Here is a 27,553-nt window from a genome sequence, read left to right as displayed (position 1 = left end):
TTTAATTTTATATTTTTCTAATTGTATATTTTTTGATTTTTATATTTTTTAAATTAAATATTTTATTTTTTTATATTTTATAATTTATATGTTATATTTTATAGTTTATATTTTATATTTAATATTTTATTTTGTACCTTATATTGGGGTTATGATCTTCTATATTCAGTATTTGTTATAAAAGTTTGCAATGTGCCCTGCATACTTTCAGGCGTTCCAAGAACACATGTTGGAATCTAATTCCCATAATTTGCAAAAAAAATTGCAATGTATATCCCTATTTTTGTGCACGCGCTCAAAGAGGGGACTTATCTGAAAATCAAATTTTACATTTAATCCGACAATGCGGATAAAAGCAGCGCAATAAAACGAAGTAGAACATTTCAACGCAAAAACTTTGCCATTTGTGTTTAACCGACAATCATGAAAAACAAACACCGATAACTAAAGAATAAAGCGGGACTACAACAATAATAAATTTTCCATAAATTACATTTGTTACAGCAGCAGAAGAGAATACAAAACCATAGCAAACAAAAAAGGAGACATTGAGGAGTATAAAATTTGCAGAACACAAAGGGAGATAACAAAGCAATTGGATCGACACAGTAGACAGGAAAATGTGGCGCATCCTCGAATGAATGGCAGATGTATGATTTGAAAAAAATAAATAAAATGGAATACTAGACAGCCCGAGAGTATTGCTAAGGCAAATATCAACACACATTCTCTCACACCTAGACAGATAGATATTTTTTGTGTATAAAAAGTCCTCCAAAAAATTGATTTATTTGGTTAAAAACGAACATCAGCACGTCACGTTTGGTAAATATTATAAAAATTCATTCGTAAAACTGCAATCCAATTCAATTTGGAGAGATTTTATTTTTGGTTGAAAGGTAAAACAAACAAAAACAACAAGCAAATCCTTTGAATCAAATTTGAAATTTCAAACATTCATTTGTGGAATTATTGTTATTGCCAATGGCATCGACACCACCACCAGACCACCCGACCACGCGGCCAGGTCATATAACAGTTTATGGAACGGAAATATTCCAAACGAACTGAACTGAAATCGAACAAAAACTCATACACAGAAATACAAGCCCAACATAACCATAATCATAAAAGAAAATCGTCAAATTCCGGTTGCAAAAGCCAACCACCACCGGCAGTTTAAATTACTTTTAAACGGCCATGTTGTCGAAGGTTTTTATTTGTCCTAATGTGAGCCGCGGCTTCATCTGATGGGTTTTTACAATTGTGTGATTTCTCAAATGGCCAATATAAAATGGGGAAAAACTCTTTCAACTAGATTTTTATGTTGGCTGTTTTCCTTGTAATTGCATGTAAATGTAAATATTGTGTGATGCATACTTTTAGGTGCTTGGCAAAAAACTTTTTGTCAAATGTCTTGTATGTTTGCTAAAAATCTCCTATAGATTTAGAAATAAATAGAATACGATTATACCATATAAAAACGGTCCCACAGAGGAAGCTCTTGGACACATAAACGTGTATTTGTTTTCATTTATATTTTGAGTATACTTTTAGGCGATAGCACCAAATTTCTGGAATTTTCTCTTAACTGCTAAGCACTGTTGTTTCAAAAAAATAATTCTTTCCAATTTTAAATTTATTTGTTGATTCACTATAGGAAAATATAGAGTATAAATATTTTGTATCTTCGCTAAATGTCTGTATATTTAGACCAAGGCACACTTTCGCGGGTGGAGAATTTTTTTTAGTTCCATACAAAATTTTTTTATTTCATTGTGTCCTAATCATTCTTGACAATTTTTCTTTAAATATTGAAATGTATTTTCAATTAGCTTTTAATTCAATTGACCTCGAGCTTGAAGAAAAATACTTATTTCAATGGTGAACAAAAAAGGTCGAAAACAAAAATTAAGTTGAGTCAATTTAAATAAGTTTTGAGATTATATTCAATGTGTGGTGCATGATTTTAGGCATACTATTTGTCGTTTATATTTCTGCTAATGATGGTTCAATGAGATATTTCTTCGATTTTTCTTTGTATATAACTAACCTTCGAAAGTAATTTTATTTGTTGTTTCTTTGTTTAATAAAAATTCTCGCAACTTACCTCTACTGAAATTGTAAACAGCGGTGCATGCACCGGACCAGTTTGTGATTCCAACTTATATACCAAACCATGCCGTAGCTCATTCAACATGGCCACTGTATTTTTGGGTTGTGGTACACGTTCCTTGCTGGTTCTCGGTTTCTTCTTAGGGGTTCCTAAAATTAGAATATGAAAACAGATTTAGAAGCAGTTAATTGCAAATGAAATCGAAAAGGAAATAGTCTTAAATGATCTATTCGGAAATCAAAGAACTTTTAAAAGCTCTAAAAATGGTTCAGTCGAATTTTCAAATACGTTCTGCCTATAATTGTAAGAAAATAGTTTTAGAAATACATTGCATTTTCGTAGGTGGCAAAAACACATGTTGGACATTTTCAGCGTTAATTTTTAGGCGTTTTTGGGGTAGGCGTTATAAACAGTGGGCCTAATTATTTCCCTGATAGACCAAATGAACGCAGTCTACCCCAGAAAATCACAATTCTTCTTTAGGGTGGGGTTTTTTCTAACATTCGGACCATAATCGAGAGAAGCGTGGAGAATAAATTTATACGAGAGACCACCAGAAGGATTGCGCACAAAATGTTTGCACATTTCTGGGCCAGTATCTCGAAAAGCATTGACTTCCGCAGGCAAACAATACATAATCCTGTAATCACCAACACCTGCTATTAAAATTTCAACACAATCCGAGAAATGGTCTAAAATTGGATTAGAGAGCAAAAATGCTGAACTTTTACAGAAGAGGTACCGGAGGAAATGGATAACCAATCTTCGAACTGAATCTAGCCATTTTAGTTGGTCATCGTAGAATTATTTCGAGCATAGGCTGGTAATTATGTCAGTAAGTATTGACATGCCCAGAAAAAAATTGTATTATTGTAATCAGACTTTCAAAAAGTAGAAACTACTTACATTTATTCGGGAACAGCAACCCTATAACCAACTTACACTGCATCATTACTACCTTCTCTCATTGAGATAACATGTTGGACAAGGGGCAGTTTTTACCACTTACGAAAAATAATTCAATCACTTTATACCTCAATTCATTTAAGTACTTCAGACATGGATGCTGACACGGCTTACTACAGCACGGCTTGTCCTAGACGCCCCAATTCCCAATTATCTACAAATCGTCAATGAAACATCAATTTCCCTATAATCTACAAACCACTTAATTTCTAGAGTTATTAGAAAAAGCATAACCACCGACGATTCATTTAGATCAGTATCCGCCAAATCGGACACACACTTCGTACGTTTACGTGCTCGTCCATTATTTTAGTTAATGGCGATAGGGTTTTTAAGAGGTTTTGTGTCGGTCATTCTCTCACGAGGTATGGGGACTTGTCCCTAAAAAATGTTTACCGTTGTAATAGACAATCTACTGCAAACATGTTCGAAAAGATCCATGTCCCTAAAATGCGCTATTTTGGAAAATGTTGTGTTGGATTGGTATTCGAAGAAGTGGCTCCATATAATTCATATACGAAGCTAATCTATGTCTTGAAAACTGTTGGATTATTTGAGGGAGATGTACTCGAGCAAGTGGACAAATATTTCCCGTCTTCGAACTTGATCTAAGGTTGGACAAAATATAACAATGTGCAAAGTTTAGACCAAATCAGAAGATCCGTTCGAGTTAAGGTACGCACGTTGAGGTCCTCTTCATAGCATATCACGAGATATTTTTCATAAAATACCAAGAACTCTTCTTCATAGAAGACCAAGGGTCTTCTTTATAGAAAAGAATGAGGTCTTCTTTATAAAATATATTGGGGACTTTTTATACAAGACCAGGGGTCATCTTTATAGAAGACCAGGGGTCTTCTTTATTAAAGACAAGGGGTCTTCTTTATTAAAGACCAGGGGTCTTCTTTATAGAAGGCCAGAGGTCTTCTTTATAGAAGGCCAGAGGTCTTCTTTATAGAAGACCATGAATCTTCTTTATAGAAGACCTTGGGTCTTCTTTATAGAAGGCCAGAGGTCTTCTTTATAGAAGATCAGAGGGGTATTATTTATAGAAGACCAGGGGTATTCTTTACAGAAGACCAGATGTATTCTTTATAGAAGACCAGGTCTTCCAGAGGTCTTCTTTATAGAGGACCAGAGGTCTTTTTTTATAGAAGACCATGGGTCTTCTTTATAGAAGACGATGGGTATTCTATATAGAGGGCCAGCGGTTTTCTTTATAGAAGACCAGAGGTCTTCTTTATAGAAGACCAGAGGTCTTTTTTATAGAAGACCAGAGGTCTTCTTTATAGAAGACCAGAGGTCTTCTTTTTAGAAGACCAGAGGTCTTCTTTTTAGAAGACCAGAGGTCTTCTTTTTAGAAGACCATGGGTCTTCTTTATAGAAGTCCAGAGGTCTTCTTTATAGAAGATCAGAGGGGTATTAATTATAGAAGACCATGGTTATTCTTTATTGAAGACCAGGGGTATTCTTTACAGAAGACCAGATGTATTCTTTATAGAAGACCAAGGTCTTCTTTATAGATGACCAAAGGTCTTCTTTATAGAAGACCAGGTCTTCCATAGGTCTTCTTTATAGAGGACCAGAGGTCTTCTTTATAGAAGACCAGGGGTCTTATTTATAGAGGACCAGAGGTCTTCTTTATAGAAGACCAGAGGTCTTGTTTATTTAAGACCAGGGGTCTTCTTTATAGGAGACCAGAGGTCTTCTTTATAGATAACCAGGGGTCTTCTGTATAGACGACCGGGGGTCTTCTGTATAGACGACCGGGGTCTTCTGTATAGACGACCATGGATCTTCTTTACAGAAACCCACTAGGTTTTCTTTATAGAAGACCAGAGGTCTTGTTTATTTAAGACCAGGGGTCTTCTTTATAGGAGACCAGAGGTCTTCTTTATAGAAGACCAGAGGTCTTCTTTATAGAAGACCAGAGGTCTTCTTTATAGAAGACCAGAGGTCTTCTTTATAGAAGACCAGAGGTCTTCTTTATAGATGACCATGGGTCTTCTTTATATAAGACCATGGGTCTTCTTTATAGAATACCAGGGGTCTTCTTTATAGAAGACCAGAGGTCTTGTTTATTTAAGACCAGGGGTCTTCTTTATAGGAGACCAGAGGTCTTCTTTATAGAAGGCCAAAGGTCTTCTTTATAGAAGACCAGAGGTCTTCTTTATAGAAGGCCAGAGGTCTTCTTTATAGAAGACCAGAGGTCTTCTTTATAGAAGGCCAGAGGTCTTCTTTATAGAAGACCAGAGGTCTTCTTTATAGAAGAACAGGGGTCTTCTTTATAGAAGAACAGGGGTCTTCTTTATAGAAGACCAGAGGTCTGCTTTATAGAAGCCCAGAGGTCTTTATAGAAGACCAGAGGTCTGCTTTATAGAAGCCCAGAGGTCTTTATAGAAGGCCAGGGGTCTTAGTTATAGAAGACCATGGGTCTTCTTTATAGAATACCAGAGGTGTTTATTTAAGACCAGGGGTCTTCTTAATTGAAGACCAGGGGTCTTCTTTATAGAAGACCAGATGTCTTCTTTATAGAAGACCAGAGGTCTTCTTTATAGAAGAAAAGAAGTCTTCTTTATAGAAAACCAGGGGTATTCTTTATATAAATCCAGAGGCCATCTCTATAGAAAACCAGAGGTCATCTTTATAGAAGACCAGAGGTATTCTTTATAGAAGACCAGAGGCCTTATTTATAGAAGACCAGAGGCCTTCTTTATAGAAGACCAGAGGTCTTCTTTATAGAAGACCAGAGGTGCTCTTTATAGAAGACCAGAGGTCTTCTTTATAGAAGACCCGAGGTCTTCTTTATAGAAGACCCGAGGTCTTGTTTATAGAAGACCAGGGATCTTCTTTATAGAAGTCTACTAGGCCTTCTTTTAAAAAAAAACGTTGGGGTCTTCTTTATAGAAGACTAGGGGTATTCTATATAGAAGACCAGAGGTCTTCTTTATAGAACGCCAGAGGCCTTCTTTATAGAACGCCAGAGGCCTTCTTTATAGAACGCCAGAGGCCTTCTTTATAGAAGACTAGGGGTCCTCTTTATAGAAGACCAGGAGTCTTCTTTATAGACGACCAGAGGTCTTCTTTATAGATGACCAGAGGTCTTCTTTATAGAAGACCAGAGGTCTTCTTTGTAAAAGACCAGAGGTCTTCTTTATAGAAGACCAGAGGTCTTCTTTATAGAAGACCAGGGATCTTCTTTACAGAAGTTCACTAGGTCTTCATTTAAAAAGCATTGGGCACTTCCTTATGGAAGACCACTATAGAAGACTAGGGGTCTTCTATATATAAGACCAGAGGTATTTTTTTAGAAGACCAGAGGTCTTCTTTATAGAATACTAGAGGTATTCTATATAGAAGACCAGAGGTCTTTTTTATAGATGGCCAGAGGTCTTCTTTATAGAAGACCAGGGATCTTCATTACAGAAGTCCACTAGGTCTTCTTTATAGAAGACCGGAGGTCTTCTTTATAGATTACCAGATGTCTTCTTTATAGAAGACCAGAGGTCTTCTTTATAGCAGACCAGGGATCTTCATTACAGAAGTCCACTAGGTCTTCTTTATAAAAACCATTGGAGACTTCTTTATTATAGAAGACAAGACGTCCTCTTTATAGGAAGCTAGAGGTCTTCTTTACAGAAGACCAGAGGTCTTCTTTATAGAAGACTAGGGATCTTCTTTATAGAACACAATAACGATTTCCCTAGAGAAAACTATGAGGACATATCTAGACAAGACCATGAGGTCTTCTCTATAGAAGAAAAGGAGGTCTTCTTAAAAGAAGTCCATGAGGTCTACTTATTATAAGTCCATGAGGTCGTCTTTATAGCAGAAAAGGAGATTTTCTTTATAGAAGACTACCATGAGGTATTTTTTAGATCATGAGATCTTCTTAATAAAAGACCATGAGGTCTCCTTCAAAGAAGACCATGTGGTCTACTTCAGAGAAGGCCGTGAGATATTCTGCAGAAAAGACGGTGAGGTCTTCTTCAGAGAAGACCATGAGGTCTTCTTCAGAGAAGACCATGAGGCCTTCTTCATAGAAGACCATACGGTCACCTTCATAAAAGAAGAGGGGTCTTCTTTAAAGACGATGAGATCTTCAGAGAAGACCAGGAGGTTTTCTCTATAGACGACATTAAGGTCTTTTTTATAGAAGACATGAGCTCGTCTTCAGAGCAGACTATGAGGTTTTCTTCAATGACGACCGTGAGGTATTCTGCAGAGAAGACGGTGAGGTCTTCCTCAGATAAGACCATGAGTTCTTCTTCAGAGAAGGCCGTAAAGTATTCGTTATAGAATACCTTAAAGTCTTTGTCATAGAAGACCATGAAGTCTTTGTCATAGAAGAGGATGAGGTCTTTCTAATAGAAGACCAGGGACTGTATTCTTGTTCTATGAAAATTTGAAATGAAAAATATTTTCTTTACCATTTTTTTCATTTGACATTTATTTTCTTTAACAAATTTTTCATTTCACATTCTCATAGAAAAAGAAGTGAGCCTCAGGTCTTATTCATAGAAGACATAGAAGTCTACTTTATAATCTTGTTCATATAAGACCCCAAGGTTTAATTAATAGAAGACCATGAGGTCTTCTTTACAGATATCGTGGTCTGATCTTCATGATTTGTTCTTAAACGAACGCCATAAAGCCTCACGGGTTTCTGTAAAGAAAATCTAATGGTCTTTAACGAAGAAGACTTCATTGTCTTCTACGAAGTAGACCTCATTGTCTTCTATGAAGAAGACTTCATGGCCTTCTTTTAAGAACAAATCATGGTTTCAGTAAAGAAGACCTTCTGGTCTGATGTCTTCTTTACACAAAACCATGAGGACTTCTTCATATAAGAGCAAGGAGTCTGCTTCATAGTCTTCTTCGTAGTAAACCATGAGGTTTTCTTCATAGAAAAAATAAGTGCATGACATTCTTCATATTCGTCTTCATAAATTACAATGAAGTCTTCGTCGTATAATACCAAGAAGTCCTTTTCATAGAACACCATGAGGCCCCCATCATTGAAGACCATGAGGACTTCCTCATAGTAGGCCATGAAGTCTACTTCATAGTCGTCGTCTTAGAAGACCATTACATGAAATCCTCTTCAAAGTGGAACAAGAGATTTTCATCATAGAAGACCATGGAGTCCCCTTTATAGAAGGCCATAAGACATTCGTCAAAGAAAGCCCAGAAGGCCAACTGATGTCTTCTTTTGCTGTCAAAATACATACATTTAAAAGCGAATAAGAAAGTATCTGTCAGATATGCTGACAGAGATATACCACCCTCAGCCTCGGATCTAAAGAAAAGAAGCCAACACAATACCTCTGACGACTATAGGCCAATTTCACAGGAAGTACGGATTTGCACCACCTTAACTAGGGCCGAATACTCAACATGTTAAAAAAATTAAAAACCATCCCAGAATAGTCCTTAAGCTACATTTGTTTCAAACTTTTTGTGAAAGGTACCCGAAAGAGTGGTCCGATGTAGTTAATATTGGACATAATTCGAGGCTGTAAGAAATAATACGATGTAAAACGTTTGGACCAAATTAGTTTCTCCTTTAGTTGGTAATCTTACGTACTACCCAGTTGAAATGGTGCCGGTAAAGGCCCATTTTAAAAAATTAAACCGCCTTAACTAGGGCTGAATACCCAACATGTTGACAGAAATTTAAAAAGATGCCAAACGGGTCTTTAAACTACACTCTTTTCAAACTTTATATGGGAGGTAACTGAAAAAGTTGTCCGATGTAGTTAATATTGTAAATAATTCGAGGCTGTAAGAAATAATACGATGTAAAACGTTTGGACCAAATCGGTTACTCCCTCAGAAGGTTATTTTACATACAGTTTAGACGGCGCCGGCAGGCAGGGTTGGACTTATCCAAAAAAAAAATTGCGCCTTCGTAAAATTCAAAAAGGCGAGCTGCTACACTGCAGTTTTCCCAAATTATGTCTGGGAGGTACCCGAAGGACGGGACAGATAAAGTCCATATTCCAACCTGAAACATGACTAGTTCGATGTACAAAGTTTGGACCAATCAGAGAATCCCTGCAAGAGTTATATTTCGGATTTGCCATTTTAGTTGATATCGTCAGGGTTTCTTGGGGCTTTTAAGCCCTTTTCTCAGGAAGTGTGGACTTGCCCCCGAAAAAATTGTACCATTGAATTTCACAACGATCCCAGAGATGCTCTTAAACGTTACTTTTTCCGAAGCAGTGGACCGATAGTAGTGGAAGTAATATTACAATATGAAAAGTTATGACCAATTCGGTTACTCCCTACAGGAGTTCGAGAGTTATCGCGGGCACCAGCCAGAGAGATAGACGGACGGACATGGCTAAATTGACTCCAAATTGTCTGAAACACATTTCGTCCAAACATACTTGGGGTCTACTTACTCTTAACCTAAAGGGTGATGATATAAAAATACTGGTCTACATAAACAATAATTAGATCAAACCATGGTGTGCGGGACAAGGGAGTAAAAATTTTCAATTATTAAAAACAAAAGCTTTATTACATTTCGAAATTTAGCTGCGGTTGTTATCAATTCGAAAAAGTTTAGAGAAACCCACGTACAGTATTCTCAATGCAGCTTGCCCCTAACAGGGGAATTCCGCAAATTGATAAACATTACTTGCATGGCATTGTCTATAAAGAGATGACGAATGCAAACAAAGAATAATAATTTCATTGTTTGTCAGGGTTGTCAGATTTCAATCTACCTAAATCGCCAAATCAAGTGTCAGAAATCGCAAAAAAAAATCGCCAACCTGAAAATTTTTCAGTTCATGTTAAAAGTTAAAAAGATTAATATCTCTGGAATTATGGACCCAATAGACGGGCAGGCGTAGATCGACTCAGAATATAGCCTTAGGAGAGGACCGATATGGACCATTTTAGAAGTTAAACTAAATTTGGACAAAATATTGGGAGATCCAAAGTTTGGACCAAATTGGTTACCCCGTTCAAGATATATCGTGTATACCATTTTAGTGAAATTTTTTAAATATTGGGGGGGGGAGTACCGGAAGTTGTAGACCGGTATTGCCCATCTTCGAACTGAAACTAAGTTTGGACAAAATATGAGGAAGGACAAATTTTGGATCAAATCGGTTAATCAACTCGAGAGTTATCGTTCTCTCCAGCTACTACATATGGTGTCATAAGTGTTTTTGACACCTTTCGGACTGTTTCCTCAAGTATGGACTTTCCCCTGAAAAAACTTTTAACGTCGTAATAGAGGCAGCGAATGTAAGTTGCTTCAAAAAAAATTAAAGTGATTCGATAGCAGGTATTAAAGTGAACGTATCCGAAATTTTGTGTGGGAGGTACCAGTAGTAGTGGACAAATATTCGAACCTGATCTATATCTGGTAGACATATTAGGATGTGTAAAGTATGGACCAAATCGGTCACTCCATTCAAGAGTTATCGTGCGCACAATTGTTCCGAACATTTTTGGACTTTTGTTGGGGAGGTGGACCGAAATAGCTTATCATCGAACTTAAATAAGTTTTGGATAAAATATTACGAAGGCTAAATTTTGGACCGAATCGGTAGATCGTTTCGAGAGTTATCTTGCGCTCCAACTACTACACACGTTGTCATGGGGGTTTTTTGCACCTTTCAGGCTACTTTCTCAGGAAGTATGGACTTGCCCCTGATGAAACTTATAACGTGGTATGGGGGGGGCAGTGAATACAAGTTGCTACAGCAAAAATCAAAGCGATTCGAGAGCAGGTCCTAAACTGCACTTTTCCGAAACTTTGTGTGGGAAGGAGTGGACCGCTATTGGAACCTCATCTATGTCGGGTGGAAATTTCACGATGTACAAAGTATGGACCAAATTCGGTTACTCCCTTCAAGAGTTATCGTTCGCACAAATTTTCCGAACATTTTCGAACTTTTGTGGGGGAGGTACCAGAAGGAGTGGACCGATATAACCCATCTTCGAATTTAAACTAAGTTTGGACAAAATATTACGAAGGCCAAATTTTGGACCGAATCTGTTGATCCGTTCGAGAGTTCTCGTTCGTTCCAGCCAGACAGACAGACGGGCATTGCTAAATCGGCTCCAAATTTATTTCGATGAGGCACATTTTGCCCGTATGAAAGTGCATATACCCTCGTTAGCATAAATGCTGAGGGTATAAAGAAGAGTGAATTTCCACAATTAGCCAACAAATCGCCAACTATTCTAACAACCGGCAAAAAATTGCCATGTCGCCAAATCTAAAATAAAGTCGCCAAACACATTAAAAATTCGTCACGTTTGGCAAAAAAAATCGCCATATCTGACAACCTTGTTGTTTATAAAAACAATGTATACTCGTACACGCTGGAGAGATAGAGAGTGGGAGAGAAAGAGCAAACAAGTAAACAATATACAGTGGAACTTGTCTATAAAAACTACTGCAGGAAAAAAATTCATATGTTATAGAAAACAGTCGTTATAAAGAGTCCATTTTGAATGGGAATTTATATCGATATTATTCGATTATTCAAATTTTGCGCATTATTCAAAAAATTAAATAAGAAATTCTGATATTTTTGGATGATTTTAAATATATGTATTTTTTTTAATTTAATAATAAAATATGGCAAAATATTTTCAAAATCCATTAAGAATATTCGAACATTTATATTAGACTTTTCAAAAAATATATGCAAAATGCATATATTTTCTCTATTCATTCTAGAGAAGTTCCACTGTATGTATTTCTTAAAAGACAGACAATGCAATTCCATTGAAACATTTTAGTTTCCTCATTTACCAATAAATTCGAAATAAAGTTCCTGCTCTTTTTGTTTTACACTTTCACAGTTGTCCGTGGAGAGTTTTCTCTTTTGAGAATATTTTGCATTCCGCAGAATAGTTCCCGCTACAATGTTACTATGAATTTTTTCATTAGCATTTGCTGGATCACATTGATTACTCTCCGCCGCCGCCTCCACATCCATTGTATTTGGCGTGGTCTCTTCTTTTTCTTGTTTCTTCACAAAATGATCTAATATCGCTTTCATTTGATCAACCTCTTTTGTTAACTCATTTATTTTTGTTAATAATATACAACAATTTGTAGGAAATTCATTGAATTCGTCATTATTTGTAACATCTGGCTTTACACATTGATTGTGGAACACCGAGTGACACCCGTTGCAAATAAATTCCCCGTCTCTTTCCATATTTTGCGAACAATGAATGCAAAGAGGATGACGCGACGAAACCGACGACATTGTTTTAAACTCTTAGACGTCTGTTTTCAAACTAAATTCAGACACGTTGGGAGAGAATGTTAAAAAAACGATTGAAAACTACACGGAGAGTATGTATTGAGTAATTTAATTCTAAGATGCTTGATATATGACGCCGATCAAATCAAAGAGTTTTTGAATGGATAGAGATGTCGATTGCGGAATAAAATGTGTTCCATAAAAAAAGCAACATAAGAGACGTGCGATCGTATTGCAGGGAAATGCTTAAATCTAAGAGTATATTATATTATGAAAATTACATCCTAAGAGTATATTATAGCTGTATTAATCTACAAATAAGTTTACTTGTGGCTCTTTTGTTAATTGGAGAATATAATAGAGCTCCGATTTACCCGCGAGTGAAAAATGAGGTGAGGTGGTAAGTTTTTTTGGTTGCAATTTTTTGATGGAGGTGGGGCAAGTTTATTTGACGGTTAGGTAAGTTTTTGTTTGCTTGGGGTAGGGGTCAAGTTCCCCCCTCAACATGTCAGAATTCGAGAAATGTTTCATTCGGGAGTGGAATTCAAGCGAGTACTCGGAGGTCTGGATTATACCCTCAGTCTTTAGGCTACAGAGGGTATACCCTCTATACACTTTGGTACGAACAAATTAATGGGTTTAGACTTGACCATGCCATAAGAATGAGCAATGATCAACTAGCTAAAGAGGAGTATAAATACGGGCAGTATGACGGTGAACGCAGAACTGAAAGACAAAGGCCTCGATGGAGTTAACAAGTGGAAGATGAGATCGACACGATATTTCACAATGAAAAAGTAAAGCAACAAATAGAGAGGAATGTAAATCTTATCTTTGTTAGGCTTATAGAACAAATGTTCGGTATAGGGCCAACTATGTAAGTATTTTATTTTTAATTGTTAATATTATTATCAAATAATTGTTATGTTTTTATATTTATTTTTATGTACTATTATTTTAAGTATTTTATTTGTATAATTTACTTATTTTATTAAAATCTTTGTTTTTTATTTTTTTTATTTTAATTTTAAATTATTATTTTATTATTTGTTTATTTTTTGTTTTTATTTTTTATTTATTTGTTTGTTTATTACATTTACTTTTTGTTATTTTGTTATATATTTGTATTTAAGTATATTTTTAATTATTTTTTAGATTCCTATTTGTTTATATTTATTTTTTAATTCCTTATCTTTTTATTTTAAGTTCTTTATATATCTTGTTTCTTGACGTAGGGGATGGAAGATACCAAGGAACGGTCCTGACCGGCTTTAACATGGCAAAGCCCAGGATTTATCTTGGTCCCTCTTTCATCTCAAGTGGACACTGACCTCCCCGTGGTGTCACCTGGCGAACTGCCTTTAACACCCGTTAAAGGTAATGAGCTAACATGTGCCGCGCGTTCACCCATAAGAACGTTAAAAACTTGGGTTTCGGCTTCGGGTTAGTAACCCTCCCCTAGAAAAAGCAGCCTACTATGAAAAAACGAAAAAAAAGAAAAACAGATCCCTCAAAAGTTGACGACCCCTGCAAAAGACCATGATCTGCGAATCTACACCTGGAATGTTCGCACTCTTTATAGAGAAGGTGTAGTTTACGCACTGGCAGATGTACTTGAAAAGTACAAGGCCGACATTACTGCCATACAGGAAATACGATGGAACGGGAAAGGCGTCACAACAACATCTAAACGTGACGCACTGTATTATAGCTGCCATTACACAAAGCATGAGTTTGGTTGCGGATTTGTAGTTGGTCGGAGGTTAAAACACCTGGTCTCCAGCTTCACACCCGTGAATGAAAGACTTGCTACAATTCGAATAAAAGCAAAATTCTTCAACATCAGCTTTATTTGCGCTCAGGCTGCCACTGAAGACAAGGACGAACAGACCAAAGATATATTTTATGAGCGCTTAGAAGAGACCTATGACCGTTGCCCTGCCCATGACATTAAAATTATTCCAGGCGATTTTAATGCCTAAATTGGAAAGGAAAATATCTTTGGCCCAACAGTCGGAAAATTCAGTCTCCACAGTGAAACATCTGACAATGGTATGAGGCTGATAGACTTTGCAGCGGCAAAAAAACATGGTAGTTAGCAGCACCAGATTTTAACATCTCGACATCCATAAGGGCACCCGGTTGTCTCCAGATCAGAAAACAAGAAATCAGACTGATCACGTTGTGATAGATGGAAGTCATACAACGAGCGTGTTGGATGTGGGCTCGTTCCGAAAAGCAAACATAGACTCGGACCATTACCTAGTTGCAGCAAAGGTACGCACCCGGTTAAACGTTGCAAATAAAGCACGAACAGACACAACGCGGAAGTTGGACATCGATAGGCTGCAAACACAACAGATAGCCACAGCATATTCCACTCAACTAGCCCAATTGGTTAACGCGAGCACTCCTTGTCCCGATAACATAACAACACAATGGCAAAATATTGCCCACTCAATGCAAACAGCCGCAAAATCCATACATGGATTCCAGAGACCTCCACAAAGGAATTCATGGTATGAACAGGAGTGTCGTGCTGCTACCGAAGAGAAAAATGCGGCATATAGGGCTATTTTACAATCAGTAGCAACGCGTAGCGCACGAGAGATATCGGGAGAAAAGGAGAGAAAAGAAACGTCTTTTCCGCAAGAAAACGAGAGAAATGGAAAAGCGGAAGTGTGAAAAAATCGAGATGTACCGGAGCCAAAATGAAGTCCGAAAATTCTACCAAAGAGTGAAACATCTAACAGATGGCTTTGGTACAGGCACATCCTCCTGTAGAGACCAGCAAGGTAATCTGGTAACAGATACAGGTAGCGTGCTCAGGATATAGAAGGAACATTACTCTAATCTGCTGGTATCCAATAGTAGCGAAGACGATGATACCCCAGATCCAATTCCAGAAGATGGTATAGAATGTATACCGCCCGGCCAAGATGAAGAATAATAAAAAAGCAGCAGGAGCCGATGGCTTACCAGCCGAGCTTTTTAAAAGCGGAGGCGACGCGCTGATAAAGTGTATGCATCAGCTAGTTAGCACCATCTGGCAGGAAGAACGAGTACCCGATGATTGGAACCTGAGCATCCTATGTCCCGTCCACAAGAAAGGAGATAAGACTGTATGCTCCAACTATAGGGGCATAAGTCTTCTCCCTATTGCCTATAAGATAGTGTCAGGGATATTGTGCGAACGACTAAAGCCAATGGTCAACGAAATAATTGGACCATACCAATGTGGCTTTAGACCTGGCAAGTCCACCATTGACCAGATATTTACCCTGCGGCAAATCCTGGAGAAGACCCCAGAGATGCATATCAACACCTACCACCTACCGCCTTCGACAGCCCGCTGCGTTCAAAGGTATTCCAAGCCATGTCTGAATTTGGTATCCCCGCAAAGCTCATTCGGCTTTGTACAATGACTCTAACTGACACAAGATCTTCAGTTGAAATAGGAAAGAACCTCTCCGAACAGTTTTGTACCAAAAGAGGTTTCAGGCAAGGAGACGGCCTCTCGTGTGATCTCTTCAACATCCTGCTGGAAAAGGTTATTCGAGAGGCAAGCGTCAAAAGAAGTGGCACAATCTACACCAATAGCCACATGTTACTTGCTTATGCTGATGATATAGACATCATGGGACGATCAGTAAAAGAAGTAACAGATACCTTTATGAAGGTCGAAGGAGAATCTGCTAAAGTGGGTCTGGCGGTAAACGGCGACCAAGCTGATGGTGTCGACGCGCAATGCGTCCATAGAGATCGGACCAACTGTTGAAGTTGGTTCCTATAATTTTGAGGTAGTTGTTTGCGTAGCAATATGGAAAGAAAATTAGAGAAAAATAAAACACGATGTGAAAGTATTTTTTCTAATCGCAGTGGACTGTATTTTTATTGATTTAACGTTCGTGGAACGGTATTACCTTTGTACAAAGGGTTTGACGAGTAGGACGTGATCCTATCGTTGGTGTTAGTTTTAAAAAACTCTAGCGTAGATACTGAAAGGCGGGCTATATAGAAACGTCACTCATTAGAATATGTCATTACCTTTCCTTTTATGTACGAAGTACATAGTCGTATTTTAGGGTAGTAGACAGACTCCAATGGGGAGAAAAAGCATCCTTGAAACAAATTTAAAAATTAAAATGGGTTTAATAGAACCTCATAGCAAATTGTTCATTCCGCCGGCCTTGCAATATCCAGCTATGTTGCAAAATTAAATGTTAGTTATTTAAGTACTTTACATTCGTGTGCCCGTGGGGCACGATCGTGCAATGCCTCGTGGAGACCTTGATCATCATGTAAAGATTGTAAAAGGTGATTGAAGACCACCTCTTACAGATTTACGTGGCGAGACCACAAGTTTCTCCTGGAGGAACTCCGAGGAGTCGCCAAGGGCGAAATTGGTTAGTATAATTTTTTTTTTTTTTTTTTTTTTTTTTTTTCCGAAGGAGGGCCGCATCGTCTGCCATGTTTGCCGTAGGCTTCATTGGTTGGCGGCTTTGCAGTCAGCTTGTTGTTCCTTGTCGTGCATGGGGACGTCATCCTCACACCATCGTCGCAACCATCATTCGAAATTTTCCAAGTCATAAGAAAAATGGAGAGGAAGCGAGAATTAAACAAAGAACAAACTTTTAGGTCAGAAGGACCTCTTAACCGTTGGTCGTTTTACATATATATAGCCCGATGTTTCGCGGATCTAACACTGCCATCAAAGCTATATTTTTTCAATAACACGAAAAAGTAGTGAGGTCGCGTAGACGCCTCGAAACATGGTCTATTATTAATGAACTCCGTGGGAGTGGGAATATGGAGGTTTGAGTGCCGTCGGGATTAAATTTCGTTCTCAGCATCAGTATTGATACCCTCTTTCGAAAATAGATAAATATTTTTGCCCCGGAGGAGCTTGAATGAAATATCCAGTGACGGAATATTTTAGGACTTTTTATTAATCAAAATTTCAATCAAATGCCTAATGAACATTTTAGGATGTGCCCATTAAAACCCATAAGATAGACGGCCGTAGGGCCAAAGTTTAAGTAGATGGTCGTAGAACCAATATTTGCGTTGCAAGTGGTGCAGAAGTGTAGGCGATGTAATCTCTGTTTTCCGTGGGAAAACTAACCTAGCATGGCTTACTAACCCGTCAACACATACACCACCGAAGGTTAAGTGCATGACTGTCAATAGCGTCCGTATGGATAAATTGGAGCCCAAAGACTCAATGTCCCCAGTCTTCTATCCTAACTATTTCAAGGAGAATCCCTAAATAGAAGGCCCAGTATGGGTGGATGGCATTGGACCTGTAAGGATCCAGCCGAAGACTGTACTTTGCGCTATCAACGAACCTAATATCTTAGTATGAGAACCCTGTGCCAGAATCTTCGGATAAAGATCTGCACCAAGAAGAAGGTCAACAGAATGGGAAAAGAATGGATCGGGGTCCGCCAAACGTAGATTTGGCAATTGTGGTAGAGTGTCAGTTGGGATGGCACAGGAGGGCAGATTATCTGCAACGGTCGGGACAACAAGAGCAGTTGTGTCCATTGAATGCGTAGCGTCCAAAGGAGACACAATGTGAATGGAACATTCTTTGTCAGAAATGACAGAAACTGACCTACTCACACCCAAAATAGAGGCTTTAACTGCATTTGTGGCAATACCTATTCTACTCTGCATATTTTCAGAAATGAAAGATGATTCAGAAGCAGGATCAATTAAAGCTCTGGCTGGGTACGTAGTACCTTGGTGCACAATATGGACCATAGCCGTGCCTAACAATATTTCCCTATTCTGAGTGGTATGGAATACTTGTCTAGAATTAGACCCAGATGGATGACCTGTAGAGGTAGAAGGGGAATTTAAAGCAACTAAACTCCTGGAATCAGGCGACGTCGGAGACGTACGATGCGGTGAGACCTCCCTATGTAACAGGGTGTGATGCCTTTTGTTGCATATAGTACAATTATGTACACTATTACAGTGTGAAGCCTTGTGTCCGTGAGACAAACAGTTAAGACAACAGTAATGTTTCTTAACTGCACTTATCCTTTCAGGAACTGAAAATCTAAGGAATTTTTGACAAACCCTAAGATGATGTCTTTGTCGTGAACAAAGAGCACATGATTTAGGCGAGGGTGCGCGAGAATACCGTGAAGAACGAGGTGTGCTTTGTGGCGTGGCCACAGATGTTTTAATGCTTCCACCATTCGTGGAATGGGAAAGTCTTTTATTGTGATTTAGAGGTTCGACGTAGTCTATGCCCCTAATATCACGTAAGCAGGTCAGAGTTTGGATTCTTTCCGTGAGAAATTGATCCAAATCTGCCCACGAGGACAATGCAGACTTGTTTTTAATGCATTGTTCCCATAGCACAACGCAGTGTTTAGGTAATCTCTGAAGACAAAGGAAAACTAGAATTGGATCCCAGTCGTCTGTCGGCACGTCATAATTAGACATGGACGAAATACACCCGTTTATGCCTCTTTGCAAAGACTTCAACCCTAAACAAGTTTCCTCTTCTAAAACTGGTAGGTCAAAGAGGCGTTTTAGTTGGTGGTTCACCAAAATACGTGGATTGTCGTAAGTTTGTTGCAAAGCATTCCACGCCAGACTAAAATTTGTGTGGGTAAGCGAAAACTTAGCCACTATTTCATGGGCATCACCACTGGTCTTTTTCTTTAAATGACATAAGCGTTCTATATCACTTATGCCGCTGTTGTTAATATAGAGGGCAGAAAATAAATCCCTGAACGTAGGCCAGGAGAGAAAATCACCATTAAACACTTCAATGTCACAGGGAGGTAAATTAAGTCTATGACCAGCATTAACATCTCCACAGGATGTGAAGGATGTGTTATTTGAAGGTGTCAATCGATGTGAAACATCGGAAATGGTCGTTGTATCTTCAGAACGTGGTACTGTAGGTTTATCTATATGAGATTTTGGAGAAGTGAAAGTAGGTGACTGAGACGAGGTCCGGAGTACACCTAACTTTCTATTAATGGACGATAAAACATTCATAAAACACTTGTATGCGACATCGAATTTGATGTCGGCAGCTACAAGGTTGTCCTTATTGGAATTTTTATCTTCATATAGATAATTGAGGCATATATCAGATTGTAGTTTAACTTTTTCCCATAATGTTCTCGCCTCAGCTCCTAGCAATTCTAAGATATAAACATCGAGCTCATCGTCCCGTTGGGAACTGAAGTAGGCATCAAATTTGACTAAAGCATCAGCAGCTCTGTTGAATAAATCTAAAGGAGTGAGGGGCATTTTGAATAAAATTCAGGATTAAAGTCAAAAACAAAGACAATTTGTGACACGAAATGTCGTATTGAGAAATTAAATGTAGTCGAAGACTAAATAAATTTCCTAAATAATGCACGTAGTTGTACAAATTCAACAAAATTGCACAAAAATTATTTTATTACTTTGGAAATGACACGTGATGTCAAAAATTGTATGCGAAAATCCAATAAAGGTAAATTTTCACTAAAGTATTAGAAAAAATAATTTTAAAACACGTGATGCTTCAAAATAAAATTATTTTATTGGTAAAATACACTGAGTTTATTAATAGTCGTAGACTATTTCAATAATGTATCGTGGATACGGCAATATATTTGAGGTTTAACGTGATTAAACCACAAAAAATTCTTTAAATTTTAAGAAAAATGTAAAACTAAATCCAATTTTCTCTCAGTGTATTCCAAATTTTGCAAAATATTTAGAGTGTATCGTATAATACACGTAAACTATGGCAACGTATCGAAGATAGCACTTGCCGAAAACAAATTTCCAAAAATATTAAAATTCGCAAAACCACTTCACTAATACCGACGGTAGGGGGGCACGGTGTCAAAAACACGAATAAAATTTATTTTTAGTTAATATCCGAAGGATTCAACTCAAAAAATAAGAGAAAACTGCACTAAAATATCTTTACGAAAATAATTTTAATTTTTAGTACACGGGAATACCCCTAATACAATCGATCGTAGTGTAAATGGTATATGAGTGCCAAATCTGCCACCCGTATTAATTAAAGGTGGAAACAATCAGCAGTAATGACAAGTGAATGACATGTATTCTTTTATATTGGAATTGTTATTGTTGTGATGATTTTTGTGTTTTTGGGGAACATGAAGAAGAGAATAAAAGGAAAACACCACAATAACAATATGTATTTATATTAAATATAAAAGAAATGTGCGAAAACACCAATAAATGTAGAAATTAATAAACATAAAAAAATCACTGTGATTGTTGTTGCTATTATGTGAGAAAATAGTGGGTGATTTGACACTTAGTTTTGTTGGTATTTTTAAATGAATTTTACCGACGGCAATATCGTAGGTGACGGACGGACATTAAATATTTATTGTAAAACGACAAACGGTTTTGTTTTTCACTTTTAATTTTGCACAACACTTGTAAATTTTGGTATGTCACTTTTTCACGTAATGAAATGTGTACATACCTTTGTTGTGATGGTAAAAATCGCAATTTATTGGAAAATAAATTGATGTGGTTGATCGTAGATCCTTTGTTGTTGTTGCTGCGACGTAGTCGTTGCTTTTTGTTGGTTTTTTGGGTTTTTCCTTGTAAAGGCAAAGAGACCGATCGTAAAATCCGGCTCGATTGGACCAATGTTTGCGTAGCAATATGGAAAGAAAATTAGAGAAAAATAAAACACGATGTGAAAGTATTTTTTCTAATCGCAGTGGACTGTATTTTTATTGATTTAACGTTCGTGGAACGGTATTACCTTTGTACAAAGGGTTTGACGAGTAGGACGTGATCCTATCGTTGGTGTTAGTTTTAAAAAACTCTAGCGTAGATACTGAAAGGCGGGCTATATAGAAACGTCACTCATTAGAATATGTCATTACCTTTCCTTTTATGTACGAAGTACATAGTCGTATTTTAGGGTAGTAGACAGACTCCAATGGGGAGAAAAAGCATCCTTGAAACAAATTTAAAAATTAAAATGGGTTTAATAGAACCTCATAGCAAATTGTTCAGTAGTAAAAGACTTCCTATACCTCGGCACCGCCGTAAACATAACAAACGACATCAGTTGTGAAATAAAAAGAATTGTATTAACCAACAGATGCTAGTTTGGCTTAAGTAAGCACTTTAAAAACAAAGCCACAACTTGTCAAACAAAAATAACGCTCTACAAAACACTGATACTACCCGTACTAATGCATGGTTCCGAAGCCTGGGTACTTGCGCAAGCAGATAAGGCAGTGCTTGGCGTGTTTGAGAGAAAAAATTTTCGAAAGATCTACGGACCGATCTGCGTTGGCGGTGAATATCGACGTCGTATGAACCACGAGCTGTATCTGCTATACAACGACATCAATATAGTTAAACGTATCGAGATGCAGCGATTGCGCTGGCTAGGCCATATAATAAGAATGAGCTATGATGAACCCGCTAAAAAGGCGTAAAAATTCAAGCCACATGGCGGTGCACGCAGGCCATTGGCAGGCCAAAGAAAAGATGGCGCAAACAAGTGGATGAAGAGATGACAAGGCGCGGTATTCTTTTAATTTATTTATTTATATTTATTTTTTCTTTTTATTTTAAGTGCTTTATGTCTTTTTTTACTTTTTATTCTATAATTTTTTATATTTTTATTTTACTCTTTAGTTTTTGTTTTTAAATTTTAATTTATTCTTTTATTTTTGCATATATTTGTATTTATTTGCTTTTTACTTTTAATTGTTGTTATTTTGTTAAATATTTGTTTTTAATTTTATTTTTTATTTATTATTTTTTTAATTGTTTCCTATATTTTTATATTTCTTTTTTATTTTTATTTATTTTTTATTATACTATTTTATATACATATATATTTTTATTTTAATTTTTTGTTTTTAGTTTATTTTTATTTGTTATAATTTTATTCATTTCTTTATTATTTTAATTTGTTTATTACTTTAACTTTTTGTTATTTTATTATATATTTGTTTTCATTGTTTATTATTTGTTTGTTTTAAATTATTTCTACATTTGTATATTATTTTTATATGTATATGTTTATTTTTTTGTATATTTTTATTTTTATTTACGTTTTATTTGAAGTTCTTTCTTTGTGGCTTTACTTATTTTTATTTAATTTGTTTATTATTTAATTTTTAATGTTTATATTTCTATTTATTTACATTTTTATTTATTTCTGTAATACTTTAAATTTTTGTTATTTGTTAATTTTTATTTTCTATATTTTTAGATTTATTTTGTTTATTTTTCATTTTTCTTTTTATTTGAAGTTTACTATTTGTATTTTTATCTTATTTTTTTATTTTATCATTTTATTTATATTTTTATTATTTTATTTTAATTTGTTTATATTTTTATTTGTATATTAATTTTAATTTTTGTTATATATTTGTTTTTTTTTTTATTTTTTTTAATATTTTATATTTTTATTTACTTTTTGTTTTAAGTTTTTAGTTGTATTTTTTTACTCATTTTTATTTAATCATTTTACTTATATTTTTATTTCATTGTTTATTTTTTCTTATTAATTTTTATATTTATTTGTTAATTACTTTTAATTTTTTTATTAAATGGTTTTATTTGGCTCACCCCGTTTGTTTTTATATTTATTCTTGGGTCAAATTTAGTAATTCAAATTTCACCGTCTTCCTGTCAACCGATTAATCTGAAATTTTGTATACACTTTGGATTTTGGTGACAATACAATTATGTTTATTCATTATCATTATAAATTCAAGATGGCGGCCGCTACAAAATGGCGGATAACGTAGGTTTTATCAATCCCATCAATATGGGTATCAAATGAAAGGGCTCAACAAGCAGAATACAATATACTTAAAAAAATTGAAATCCAAGATGGCGGCCGCCACAAAATGGCGGATAACTTAGGTTTTATCAATCCCATCAACATGGGTATCAAATGAAAGGTCTCTACAAGTAGAATTCAATTTACTATGCAAACTTGAAATCTAAGATGGCCGCCGCTACCAAATGGCTGATAACAATTTTTTATCAGTTCCACCAATATGGGTATCAAATAAAAGGACTTGACAAGAAGAATACAGTGCACTATACAACCTCAATATTTAAATGGTGTATAATTAACATTTAAATTTAGAAATTGAATCTGTAATTTAGGTATCTGATTAATTCAGCCTGATTTCAATTGGGTTAGAGGATAGCGATATAAAATGCATCAAAAACCTATACTGGCAACAGACAGCAAACATTCAAGTAGATGGTGAACTTACTGGAAATGTTCCAATTTCGAAAGGTGTAAGGCAGGGTTGCGTACTATCGCCTCTTCTGTTTAATTTATACTCCCAAAAAATATTTGAGGATTCAATATGTGCGAAAAACATCGGAATAAGAATAAACAACACAATTATAAACAATATACGTTATGCCGACGACACCACCCTAATTGCAAGCAGCCTCGCAGGACTACAAAAACTAATAGATGCTCTTGAACATGCCAGTACGTCATATGCCTTAAAAATTAATATAAAAAAGACAAAGTTCATGATTATAAGTAGAAGGGGCATCGAATCCAACACTCCTTTAAGCATCAATGGTACTCAAATAGAAAGAGTCTCAACATTCAAATATCTCGGAGTTCAAATTAATGAAAACTGGGATCCATCAAAAGAAATAAAATGTCGAATTGAAATGGCAAGAAACTCTTTTCATAAATTTAGAAAAATATTAACGAGCCATGACATAACTCTGGAAACAAAAAAACGATTTGTAAAATGCTACATATGGTCAGTACTATTATACTCGGCAGAAACATGGACACTAAAAGCAGCAGACGAGAGAAGACTGCACTCGTTTGAGATTTGGATATACCGACGGATCTTAAAGATACCCTGGACAAATCACATCTCAAATAATGAAGTACTGAGACGAATGAATACCGAAAATCAAATTATCAGAACTATAAAGACGAGAAAAACTGCTTATTTGGGACACATTATGCGAAATAGAAAATATAATCTCCTCCAAGCTATTATAAGAACCAAAATTGAAGGTCGCAGACCAAGAGGAAGACGAGAAATAACATGGATGAAAAACATTCAGGAATGGACAGGACACGAAGATGAAATAAGCCTCTTAAGCGCCGCAAGAAACAGAGAACTAGCTATAATTGAATGAAATGTTTTAACTTTATAATATGTAATTAAATAACTCTGTAATAATTAACATTGTATGATCGCTAATATCCGAATACGGATTTGCAAATAAAGAAGAAGAAGAATACACCACCCAAGTCAAGATTTTTTATCGTGTTGAGGACTGTGTGGCGTTAGGGTGGCTAAAAATGATACGTCGTTAGCGGTACACCACCCAAGTTAAGGTGAAAGGTTAAAACGCGCCGAAAACTGTATGGCGTTGGGGTGGACAAAAATTATATGTCGTTAGAATTTTCCCCTCAAGACTCAGGCGCATCTTGTTGTACATAGCCTTGCCCCTTTATTGGACTTCTGAGGGGGTCGACCGTTTAAATGTCCATTACTCGTGGGAACAAAATGGTAAAAAAAATATATATATAAAAAAAAAACAAAACACAAATAAAACTGAAACTGCAACTGCAACACAACGTAATCGAAGGCTTCAAAATGCGAAAGAAAAGTATAAAGCAAAACGAGCTAAAGAAAGTGAAGGCGATAGAAGTAGTCGATTACAGAAACGACGGGAACAATTAGCGTCAAAACACATGAGCAATATGAGCCCAGGTTAAAAAAGCAACGTCAGCGATATACACAAATGACGGCATCAGAAACGCCTGAAGAATATGAAGCCAGGTTAACAAAGCAACGTGAGCGATACACACAGATGATAGCGTTAGAAACGCCTGAAGAATATGAAGCCAGGTTAACAAAACAACGGGAGCGATACACACAGATGTGTGTTGCCTTTAATACTATCATGGGCTTCTACAATACATAAAATGCAGGCCAGCACTGTGAATCACGCAGTCGTATACTTAGGTGCGAAACTGTTTGAAGAAGGCCAAGCCTACGTGGCTCTTAGTAGAGTAAGATCTTTGCAGGGACTACGTATAGAGGAGTTGGACTGCAATAAACTAACGGGCAAGAAACCTTGCAATAATGAAGCACTAAATGAATTAAACAGAATGCGAAATAAAAACTAAAAACTAGAAAATAAAAATAGGTAAAAAACTTTTTAAGTTAAACGGTTTTATGTTAAACATACATTGCAATGTTTAAGATAGATGTACTAAAAACGAAAAAATAATAAAATAGATACAGTCGTGGGAATTATAAACATATGCATAGACTAGACTAAAATAAAACCGTGGGGCACGTCAATTGTCTGCAGTCGTTTGTTTTGTAATGTTACACTATAATTAGGCAGTTGTTGAACCGACAACGATGGACGTGTGATAAGTAGGGCTAGAATGTGGAAACAAGCTAACGAGCTCTATTATAAGCGAGTTTTAGGGTTTCATAGTGGTGAGCGAGTAGTACTTTGTCGATTAAAGACAAACTACGAGCAATGAAACGATTCCTCACCAGCCAGCAGTGTGAATGTCCAACGATAAACTAGTTGAAACATCTCTTTTATTTACATGGAGTGTATAACTATTGGAATTTCCATGAGCAAGAAAATAGTAAGTAATTTCCTCACCGTCTGCGGGCCAACTGCCTAACAACGAATTAAACGATTCTTCTATCGCACATTAAGTCGATAATTTGTAGACAACTGACGTGCCCCACGATTTTATTTTAGTCTAGTCTATGCATATGTTTATAATTCCCACGACTGTATCTATTTTATTATATTTTGGTTTTTAGTACATCTATCTTAAACATTGCAATGTATGTTTAACATAAAACCGTTTAACTTAAAAAGTTTTTTTACCTATTTTTATTTTTTCTTTATACTTTTAATATGGTTTTCATTTTATAGGTTTTATTTTCAATTTTGTTATAATTTTTTTACATTTTTATTTTAATTTCCTGGAGTTTGTCATATATAAGGAATCTATTCATAGAACATTTCGTTACGTCCGACATACTATTATTTGTACAGTTCTTTTGGCTATAGACAAAACCGACTGATTCATTTTATACGTTATTGACTAAGGTTCTGTTTCACTATGTCCAAAGAAAATGAATGCTAACGAAAAAACCTAAACTTTTCATGGAAATATTGACTTTGTTTTTGCTTCGCAACAACAACGAAATTTGAAAATCATACACGAGTTAAGTTGTTTTTCTTTCGTTTTCATTTTCGTTCGACATAGTGAAACAGGCTGTAAATAAAATTAATATAAACTTACCTGAATATTTGGATCCTTCATAGCGACGCTTTGAAGGTGATTTGCGACTGTAGCCATTCATGTCGTACGATGGTGTTAATACGTTCTGTAATGAGTGGAAAAATGGAATACCATTAGATTTATTATTCCGATAATATAATACAATTAAGAGAAAAAGTAGATCACACTTCACAAAACATATAGTGCTTTAGGGAAAAAAACATCTAAAATTTAACAACAATTACGCCAACAGATTTAGAGCAAATAAACAATGTCCTGTTTTTGCCATTTCAAATTATAATTAAACTTGGACAAAAAGCAAAAAAACAAAAACACAAAAGGACATCAGTGAAAATTGTTTACAATTCCGTTTGATTTGTTGCGGTTGATTTGACATTGGCTCATTATGTGTATTTGACATACTACACACATATTGAGTAGAGTGAAGAGGGGGAGTTAAAACTCAATTGTATGCCTTTAAATCCTGGCTAAGCAATTTCCGTTTCCTATTTGTGTTGTACCAGCAATTATTTATTAATTAATTTTCGTTGTTCTAATTGTTCGCCGAATTCGTGTTTTTGTTCACAACATCGCTTTTTGTATGTGATGGACAATTGGTTAGACAAGTGGTTGTAGTTTTAGAAAAAAAAAAACATACAAATACAAATATGCAATAGTTTGTTGGCGGATTAAAACACAAAAAATATCTCATCTGATAAAAATTTACATCTGATAAATTGTAGCTAAATTCGATATGAAATTGGATGTGTTTTTAAACATTGTGTATTTGCATTGCTAATTCAATTGAAATTTGTTTCCTTTTTTCTTTTTTTATATAAATACAAATGAAGTGTGTTGGGAAAACAAACTAATTTTATGCAAATAAAGATTTTCCACTATGACTGATAATAATATTTAATT

The 27,553-nt window shown here is 35.9% G+C and overlaps 2 protein-coding genes across 32 annotated transcripts in view; both read right to left on the bottom strand.

Moving 5' to 3' along the window:
- Adar (Adenosine deaminase acting on RNA) overlaps window positions 1-27,553 on the bottom strand; it is a 431,247-nt gene that overhangs the window by 239,877 nt on the left and 163,817 nt on the right. For 29 of the 31 annotated variants that reach the window (XR_012411758.1, XR_012411756.1, XR_012411757.1 and 26 more), the window contains 2 exons: window positions 26,654-26,738; window positions 2,111-2,265 (listed from right to left, as the gene is read on the bottom strand). Coding sequence is in view for 28 of the 31 variants with exons in the window: in XM_073977125.1 (XP_073833226.1) it covers window positions 2,111-2,265; window positions 26,654-26,738 (240 nt within the window). In the remaining 3 variants the exon portion in view is untranslated. Of the gene's footprint in view, window positions 1-2,110; window positions 2,266-11,867; window positions 12,368-26,653; window positions 26,739-27,553 lie in introns of those variants that run through there. The other 2 variants (XM_073977102.1, XM_073977100.1) reach the window with 2 other exon arrangements.
- Window positions 13,496-26,608, bottom strand: LOC141399065 (uncharacterized). Its single transcript, XM_073977128.1, has 2 exons — window positions 21,228-26,608; window positions 13,496-21,178 (listed from the first exon to the last, which is right to left on the bottom strand). The coding sequence occupies exon 2, from the start codon at window positions 19,606-19,608 to the stop codon at window positions 17,593-17,595; it is 2,016 nt and encodes a 671-aa protein (XP_073833229.1). The 5' UTR covers window positions 19,609-21,178; window positions 21,228-26,608; the 3' UTR covers window positions 13,496-17,592.

The sequence above is a fragment of the Musca autumnalis genome, unplaced genomic scaffold (genome assembly GCF_047663935.1).
Source record: "Musca autumnalis isolate F117 unplaced genomic scaffold, ASM4766393v1 scaffold_3, whole genome shotgun sequence".
NCBI lineage: Eukaryota > Metazoa > Arthropoda > Insecta > Diptera > Muscidae > Musca > Musca autumnalis.
The sequence above is the reverse complement of the archived record's forward strand: the minus strand, read 5'-3'. Positions and strand labels throughout refer to the sequence as shown.